The sequence below is a fragment of the Eublepharis macularius genome, chromosome 11 (assembly GCF_028583425.1).
Source record: "Eublepharis macularius isolate TG4126 chromosome 11, MPM_Emac_v1.0, whole genome shotgun sequence".
Classification (NCBI taxonomy): Eukaryota; Metazoa; Chordata; class Lepidosauria; order Squamata; family Eublepharidae; genus Eublepharis; species Eublepharis macularius.
In genome coordinates, this window is record NC_072800.1 from 52,038,032 (window position 1) to 52,046,839 (window position 8,808).

General features: G+C 56.4%; 1 protein-coding gene across 1 annotated transcript; it reads left to right on the top strand.

Moving 5' to 3' along the window:
- The first annotated feature begins 312 nt into the window (after positions 1–312).
- Positions 313–2,803, top strand: SP8 (Sp8 transcription factor). The gene is made up of 2 exons (XM_054991907.1): positions 313–333; positions 1,367–2,803. The coding sequence occupies exons 1-2, from the start codon at positions 313–315 to the stop codon at positions 2,801–2,803; spliced, it is 1,458 nt and encodes a 485-aa protein (XP_054847882.1).
- Positions 2,804–8,808: the final 6,005 nt, after the last annotated feature.

The window sequence follows — 8,808 nt, forward strand, 5'->3', positions numbered from 1 at the left end:
AAGAGGCAGGAGGCGCGCCCGAGGAAGCGCCTCCGCCGCCCGCCCTCGGCTCGGCTCGGCTCGGCTCTCCCTGGCGGCGGCGGCGGCAGGCGCGCGGCGGCGCTGATGACCTCACGCGGCAAGGCGTCGCGGCGGCGGAGGGCGCCGCAGATTGGCTGGCGCGGGCTCAGCGGCACTTCAAAGCCTGCGAGGGAGCTACAATTGTGGCGGAATGGGCGGACCTGATCATTGTATTGCACACCTCTAAAAAAAAGCGCTGCCTCTGATTTATCAATATAAAAAAGATCCTCCGAGAGGAGGGCGCTTGGTGGGATGGCAACTTCGCTTCTAGGGGTGAGTGCGAGGGCTTTTCTCCCCCCCCTCCCGGCTGCTTGAATGGGGTTCCCCCCTTTATGGGCGATCGGAGCAGGGGTAAAGTAGCCCCTCTCCTGACCGGGGCGCTCAGTATCCCCCACTGAGGCTTTTCTCTTTGCCTTTCTCTCTTAAGTCCTCGTCAGCCGCAGAGAAAAGAAAGAGGGGAGAAGAGGGGGAGGGGAGAAGAGGGCAGTCACTTTTGTCCGTGCGCAGGAAAAGGGCTGAAGGGCATTAGTCGGAGGCTCCTCCAGCGCCGGGGCTGAGCAGCTTCTTTATCGCCGGAGCTCGGGCCTCTGGGCGGTCTGCTGGGAGCGGGAAAGCAGCTGCCTCTTTCGAGCTCCTCTTGCCTGAGGAGAGTTTTTTGTACATTTGCGAAGACAAGAGGTTGTTGTTGTTGTTGTTGATTTCCCCTCCTGTAACGTTGCTCTGAGCCTCTCGTTCCCCACAGGTATGTCCAACATTTCACTCTCTCTCTCTTGATTCCTAGATAGGAGAATCTGCATTTTTCAGAGATGGGTGGGAAAGAAACGTTTGGGTTTTTTTAAAAAAGGAGTTTAGGTATAATCGGGTCTCAGTTGACGACTGTGTTGGCTGAGCGGAAGGGACCTGCCGGTAGTTTCTGGGGGGGGGGGGGGGAGGATGGCCGGTGGCCGTCAAGCGCCTCCGGCTGGGGCTGAGTGGCGCCGAGGCTGTTTGAGAGCCCCCAGAGCTGCGCGGTCTCCAGACCCGGGCAGAGCTCCAAGCTCCGGCGCAGGAGAGCGGACGGTGCATTGGAGGAGGCCGTCGGTGTGGTCTTGCGCGCCGAGCCAGCAGCTCCAGGTCCCCCCGGGAGCTGAGCGGAGGCACGCAGCGCCCCTCGACGCTCCGCAGAGCTGGGGCGGGCGGCTGAGAGCCCGCCTCGCCCCGCCAGCGCCTGGGGAGGCAGCCCTGTTGCCTGGCGGCGGTGGTGGGTGACTCTTTCCCGGCGGGGCCTGACAGCCGCCTCGGCGGCCCTTCTCCCTTTTCGCTGCAGGAAGAACCTCGCTTGGGCTCCACTCCTCTGGCCATGCTCGCCGCCACCTGCAACAAGATCGGCAGCCCCAGCCCGTCGCCGTCGGCCCTGTCGGACAGCGCCTCGTCCTTTGGCAAAGGCTTCCACCCCTGGAAACGCTCCTCCTCCTCGGGCAGCTGCAACGTGGTGGGCTCCAGCCTGGCCGGCGTCGGTGTCTCGGCCGCGGCCCGCAACGGATCCTCGGCTCACGCGGCGGCGGCGGCGGCGGCAGCGGCGGCAGCGGCCGCGCTGGTGTCGGACTCGTTCAGCTGCGGCGGCTCGCCGGGCTCCAGCGCCTTCTCGCTGACGTCGAGCGGCGCGGCGGCCGGCTCTCCCTTCGCCAACGACTACTCGGTCTTCCAGGCGCCCGGGCCGTCTGGCTCGGGCGGCGGCGGCGGCGGGGGCGGCGGCGGGGCGCAGGAGGCCCACCAGCCCGTCTTCATCTCCAAGGTGCACACGTCGGTGGAGAGCCTGCAGGGCATCTACCCGCGCGTAGGCATGGCGCACCCCTACGAGTCCTGGTTCAAGCCCTCGCACCCGGGCGAGGCGAGCGCCTCCAGCTGGTGGGACGTGGGCGCCGGCTGGCTCGACGTGCAGAACCCCAACGGCGTGCACCCGGCGGCGGCGGCCGGCGGCCTGCAGGCCGGCTCACTGCACTCGCCGCTGGGTGCCTACAACTCGGATTACTCGGGCCTGGCCGGCCACTCGGCCTTCAGCAGCGGCGCCGCCTCGTCGCACCTGCTCAGCCCGGCCGGGCAGCACCTCATGGACGGATTTAAGCCGGTGCTGCCGGGCTCCTACCCGGACTCTGCGCCCTCGCCGCTGGCGGCCGGCGCGGGCGGCTCCATGCTGGGCGGGGGGCCCTCGGCGCCGCTAGGCGGCTCCCCGCGCTCGTCGGCCCGCCGCTACTCGGGCCGCGCCACCTGCGACTGCCCCAACTGCCAGGAGGCCGAGCGGCTGGGGCCGGCGGGGGCCAGCCTGCGGCGCAAGGGCCTGCACAGCTGCCACATCCCGGGCTGCGGCAAGGTGTACGGCAAGACGTCGCACCTGAAGGCGCACCTGCGCTGGCACACGGGCGAGCGGCCCTTCGTCTGCAACTGGCTCTTCTGCGGCAAGCGCTTCACCCGCTCAGACGAGCTGCAGCGCCACCTGCGCACGCACACGGGCGAGAAGCGCTTCGCCTGCCCCGTCTGCAACAAGCGCTTCATGCGCAGCGACCACCTCAGCAAGCACGTCAAGACCCACAGCGGCGGCGGCGCGGGCGCGGGCCCAGGCGGCGGCAGCGGCAGCGGCGGGCCCGGGGGCGGCAAGAAGGGCAGCGACACCGACAGCGAGCACAGCGCGCCGGGCAGCCCGCCCTGCCACTCTCCCGAGCTGCTCCAGGCGCCCGAGCCCGGCCACAGGAACGGCCTGGAGTGAAGGCCCGCCGGCTGGGGACTCACTCCTGCGGGGGCTTGCTTGGCTAGCGAGGACCTTGGCGCCCAGGGGCGAGCCGGACATGTAAGTAACGCGCCTCCACCGACGGCGCGGACTCCTGGCGCGCCGCTCCGCCTGCCAGCCCGGGCCAGGAGGAGGAGGAGGAACGCCGAGGAAGCCTGACTTCCCGAGCAGCAGATTGCTCCAGAGTAGACCTACTGGCTTCCCTGGTCGAGAGGAAGGGGGGAAGCTAGAGGGAGACAGGGGGAGGGGAGCAAACCCTGATCGGGACAGAGGCGACCGCCACAAAACCCAAAGTGACTCCCGGAGATGCCTGGCATCAGCACACTGCCCGAGAGCTCCCGCTGAAAGCACTTTGAATAACATGGGATGGGAAGCTTTTTGGATTCCCAAGGAAACGACTCCACCTTTGACACTTCTCTTCCAGTCCTCGACTCAGGCTTCCTCTAGAACGGTGCCCTTGAAGTTGGTGGGGTTACTCTGGAGTAAAAGGGTGACGCCTGAAGCGGTGTGGGTGTGCATGCTTGAGTGTGATCAATAATACCCCCAGTCAGTTATGCCAGAGCATTTCCACCTGGAAAATGTAATTGGAATAAAGTGGGCATTTTAAAAACCCAGCCTTCCAAGTAACTCTTTAGGAAGGTGACCCAAGGCAATTTAGACAGTGATCGACGGAAGGATGGAGGAGGTTACATTCGGTGGGAATAAATGAGACCTACTTTGAGAGGCCAGTCTCTTTGAAGTCAGTAAGACATAGAGCCCAAAAAGAGCTCTTGAATTTCCACATATTGGCAGCCGATCCTTAAAACAGTTACTCTTAAGTAATAGGATTTAATCTAAGAGAATGCCCTTAAAAGCGCCTTCTTGCTGCTGGATTCTATGCTGATTACTATTAAGCATGTCGCACTTATGTTGCCTTAATCCTGAGCATATTTGCTGGGAGTAAGCCGGTGGATCAAACTTCAGCGTAAATATGCATGCTGTTGGGCTGCACAGATCCCATTCAACTGAAATATATCGGTGTAAATCCCACTAGTTTAAGTGAATTATGGACTGAGTTATAAATCTGTTAAAGCCAAGTTCTCTGTCTTAATTGATAGCAGTGTAAATCACATTTTTAAAAAACTTCAAAAATGTTTCTGGAGCGAAAAAGTGTAATTACTCTGACACACCCCCAAAAATTTTCAAACGCATATTTACGTTTCTTGGAAACCTGGAGTGTGAGCCTGCCAAAGTTAAGGACCTAAAAATCCCAGTCGTTTAAGTGGGTGCTGAGCATATGCCTAACTCTCAAACCAAGGGGGCCACACTTACCTTTTCCTGGGTCATGCCCATAACGCTTTCAGTTCTAGATCTCCCCAGGTTATTTTCCTCTCTTAAAATAAGCAGAGAAAAATAACCTAAAGGAAAGCTGAGTAAGTTCATTTTTCTAAAGTTTCTCCCCAGTTTTAAAACCTCACAAGCGCTTCAGAGCGCTTGCCCAGCTCCATAATTCGCCTTAGTGGAAGCCCCGAGAGTTAAAACCATGCTTGTTACTTTGTCTCATTTAAAGAATAAGGAAGAACTCCTGTTTTCCAGCGAGTCTGCAGTTTGAATGCCAAAAAGGGAGGGGGGGGGGGAGATAGGGACGAATATTTGTAACATACTTCTGAACCGAATGGTTTGTACAACGGAGATCGTTGTAAAATAGTTAACGATTAAATATAAACTCCGCCAGTGTGTTGGTGTGAGACGCAGTTGTCCAGGAGACCATTTTGTATAGTATTTTTCTTGTATATTACTCCCAGTAAATATTTGAAAATATATTGAAGTACACATGAGCTTTTTTTTTCCCTTCTATTTTTTTCTCCTCTTCCGTCACAAGAAAATATGAAAGCGTTATTGTTGCAGTCCTAATTAACTGCATTTTAACTTGTTCTTTGAAGTGCAAGCAAATTGCACTTCAGAATATAGTTTTGCTTGAATATTAATTTAGATAGGCATAAGACTGTAATTAAGCAAACAATATTTGATAAATGTTGAATGACATTTAATTTAATGGAGCATGTACTTATTTGCATTTGCTGGCAGTTCAGGTATAGTTTAAGTGAGAGTTCTCCTATATTTCAAAACAGTGGGCTTATCCAGACCCATGTATTAAATAAACTGTCCAAGTGAAACTGATTAATAATGGCCTATGTGTATTTCCTGAAAATAATAATGGTGAATGTTACTAAAACACTCCTGATGCTACATGAATAGTTTGCAAATCCTGCAAACTAAATAGTCTCATTGTAATGTTGAAATAATTTTGGATATTTCACATTGAAATGAAAAAAAGCCTTTCGCTGGAACACTTTAAATTTGCATTTTAAATGCATGAAATGTAATTGATTTTTATCTGTAAGATTTTAAAAGGTATTAATAAACGCCAGATAAAACATTCGTTGTTAGGTTAGTTAATTTTTTTACAGGCAAAAGGTGGCATCTTTAAATTCCCACGAAAAACCTCCCTCTTACCACCACCACCCATATACCGCTTAGAAACTTCCTTGGACATCTCAATGAATTTAGTAGAGGGAAATATGTTTAGGGATCGGGAAACGAGTCTCAAGGATAGCGAGGGAAACTTCCTTCGAAGTAAGTAGAGGCGATAGGAAATTCCTATTAAAAAACCCCTGTGTCAAAGCTGAAACTAGTTGCTGCAGGAAAGGAATTTAAGGCAAGCTAAAAGTGAAAGGGCGCTGCGGCATAGAAATGATACTTCAAGAAAACGCTGATCGCTGAAATACACCGACAGCGTGACACCCTCGATGGCTTGTAACCAGGTGAATCATAAACACATTTGCTCTTTGGAAAATATCGTGAAAGCATTAGGTGGCTGGCTTTGTATATTTCCCTCTTTCATGGGGCTGATTCCTCTTGTGCTTCCGCCTAGAGGAAAACGAAAGGAATAATGGAGTTAAAAGGCCCTCTCGTTTTAAAAGCCATCTTGGGTAGTTAGAATGAGTGATACTGGATTGTTACAATACACCGACCCCTGGCTTTCCAACCTGCTCCTAGTTCCCCCGCCCTCCGTATGTGGAAGCGAAACGAGTCCCCCGAGTCCCCTTTCCATGGGGCTGAAGCTCTGGGAGGGAACTTCGCTTGAAAACTTGTGAAGGAACAATGGGCTGCCCTGACAATAGGCCGGCTCCCTTTTGCCGGAGTGGCGCATTAGCAGCAGGCAGCCCGAGTAGGACGAACTTTCGCTATAGCGTCGTGGTGGTGGTCGGAGACCCTTTCCTAAGTGCCTCGATTCTCTGCGCAGAAGAAACAACTTCTGCGGGAAACACCAACCGGATCCCAACAGCGCCTTTGCTCGGAAAGAACTCGTTTCATTTCCTGCCTTGGGCGCTGGCTGAGTTCGGAACAAGTCTGTTTAGGGCTAGGACGCCTAGTTTCTGGACTGCTGCAAAATAATGATGGTGACGATAAATAATGTGGCCAGCACGAGCTGTGGCGCTTGCTCTTATCCTTCCCTGGCTGTTGTCTCCCTCCCGGGCCTGATCCTTGGCTGCATTTTCTTTTCCAGGCTGCTTGCTGTAAACTTGCCTCTAAGAAGCTGGGAAACGACCCAGGGCCTCCAACTGCGCCCGCAGCTCCGGGAACAGGACGGAGGGCTGCGAGACTGCCGGGCCCCCCTGGGGAGAGGGAAAAGGGTGGGATGTATCTGGTTAGGCGCCCCAGCCTAAAGCCCCGAGGAAGTGTCGGCCGCTTGTTGGGTCTCTCGCCCCTTCTTCCAGCTTCCCCGCAAAACACGGAAGGCTGCCTTGCGCGTCCTGAGCGGACCTGCCTCTCAGCAACGCTGGCGACGAGGCTCCGGGGACCCTCCGGGGACCCTCTGGGCACCCCCCCCCCCACTCCCCAAAGGCCGACGTTGGAGTCTCCGCAGGGAAGCTGGCAGCGGGTCTCTTGGCTTGCTCTGAAATCGGACCTGCGAGTGCCAGTGGGGAAGATCCCGCTCGGGGCAGCGTTTAAAGCTCCCCCAGCTGGGCGGCCGAGCTGACCTCGGGGTCACCTCAGTCTCCCTCCCCGGGAGTCCCTTCCGAGCCCTCCGGCCCTCCCCGCTCGCCCTTTGAGCCCCCGCGTGGCTCTCCGCGTTCGTGTCCTGCAGGGTCGCCTCTAGGAGAGGCAAAATTCCCGCGGGATTTCCGCGCGGGGCGCCCGGCGAAAGCTCGCCTGGGACTCCTGCCCGTGGCGAGGCGGAAAGCCGGACGGCCGGTTGGGGAAAGCCGGGAGTGGCTCGCCGCGCGTGGCAAGCAGGCTAGGGCGGCCGGGGCGGCTGGCGCGGGTTCCCTGCCGGCTGGTGCAGAGATGCAGAGGCCGGGCAGCTGCAGGCCCGGTGGCAAGGCTTCCTCCCGGCGGCAGGCCCTGCCGAAGCCTGCGAAGCACCGCGCCTCTTTCCTCGGGTTGAACCCCCCCGGAGATCGGTAGGGCTACCACCCTAAAAGTCCCCCGAACAACCCGACTCTCAACGCCCTGCCCGGCGCCTCAGTTCTAGCAAGGTTGAACAGGGGCAGATCTTTAGCAATAAATCCGGCGCCTGGAACCCCAGATCTTCAGAGCAGTACAGAAAAACAACAACTAAAAGGGAAGGGTTAAACAGGAGGCGCCAAGTTTTTTCCCGACGCAGAAAGAAGCCAAGCCGGTGTGGGCTGGTTCGGAATCCAGCCATGCGATTTCATCGGGCTCCGATCCCGCTTCAGTCGGTGGCAGACTCGGATCGTGGATCCGAGAAGGGGCAGAACAGAGAACAGCAGTGGAAGGGCGTCGAGAAAGTGACCAGCCCCTTGGCACACGTCCGTTGGGTTTGTCTTTAGCCGGCCTCGAAGCAGGAAAAGAGAGACCGGCAAAGAAACGAAGGAACCGCGGAGGGGCTGGAAAATCAGCGTCTCCAGGCGCCAAGCTTAGCCGGCAGGCAAGCAATAGAGCCGTATCTCCAAGATGCCACTCTTCCGGGAAAGTTTCCTTGAGCCCCTTCTTTGCCGGGCTTCTCCCGGCCAGCTCCTAGCGGACTGGCGACTTATTCATCGCTTAGTACTTCGCGCCAGTCGTCGTCTGCCCGCTTCGACGGGCAGCGAGTTTGTTTGCGCCTGAGGTCTTAAGCCAAGGGTCGGTTTCGTTTTACATTTGTAAATACGAATCCCCCCTACTGTGATCTGCCAGGAAATAAATAGATCTGCCCTTGATCTGCTTAGATGTCCCCACTAATTTCTCCGGATTCCTTTACTTTTGCTGTGTCTCTACGCCAAATTCATTTCTCTGTTGATTTCAGTGGCATTTCAGGAAGGGCAAGATTCTGGTTTACTAGCACGGTAAGGACAACTAGTCTTCCAGGGTGTAAGAATTCGAGGCTCAAAGCTCCTGCCCTGGAAGTCTAGCTGATCTTTAAGCGGCTACTGGACCCGAATCTTGCTCTTCTACTACAGACCATCACCGCCGCCCTCCTGAAACTCTTTCAGGGTGTTTGCCACCAAGAGCAAACTTCCTGCGCGATCCTCTCCAGAAGGAAGCCCGGAGGAGTTAGAAGGACGGAAGCCTGCTTGAATGACTTCAAGGCGCTACTGGACTCTTTACTGTTTTGCTTTAATGTGGAGAAAGCCAGTCTCACTCCAGAGATGACTTCAGGCTGTTCAGTCACCCCTCAACACCTTGTTAGCGAGTGCGAATTGCTGCCCTCGCGTCTAAAAGTAACAAAGGGGGAGGAGAAGCCCACTTAGCATTAATGGCTGTGAATGCCGAACTCGTGGGGGCTGCGCTCTGCACAGTTAATTACCGCGGGGAGCGAATGTCCGATCGGGCCGCGGGGGGGCTGAGTTGTGTCTGGCCTGTTGGATTGTACAGCGCAAAATCCGCTTGTGCGCTGGTGTAAACCCTGGCGGGCGGGCAGGGGGTAACCTCAGTCCTATCGCCCGCTTTACCTAGGAACAATCTCCATGGAGTTCAAAGGGAGTTAGGGCGCAATC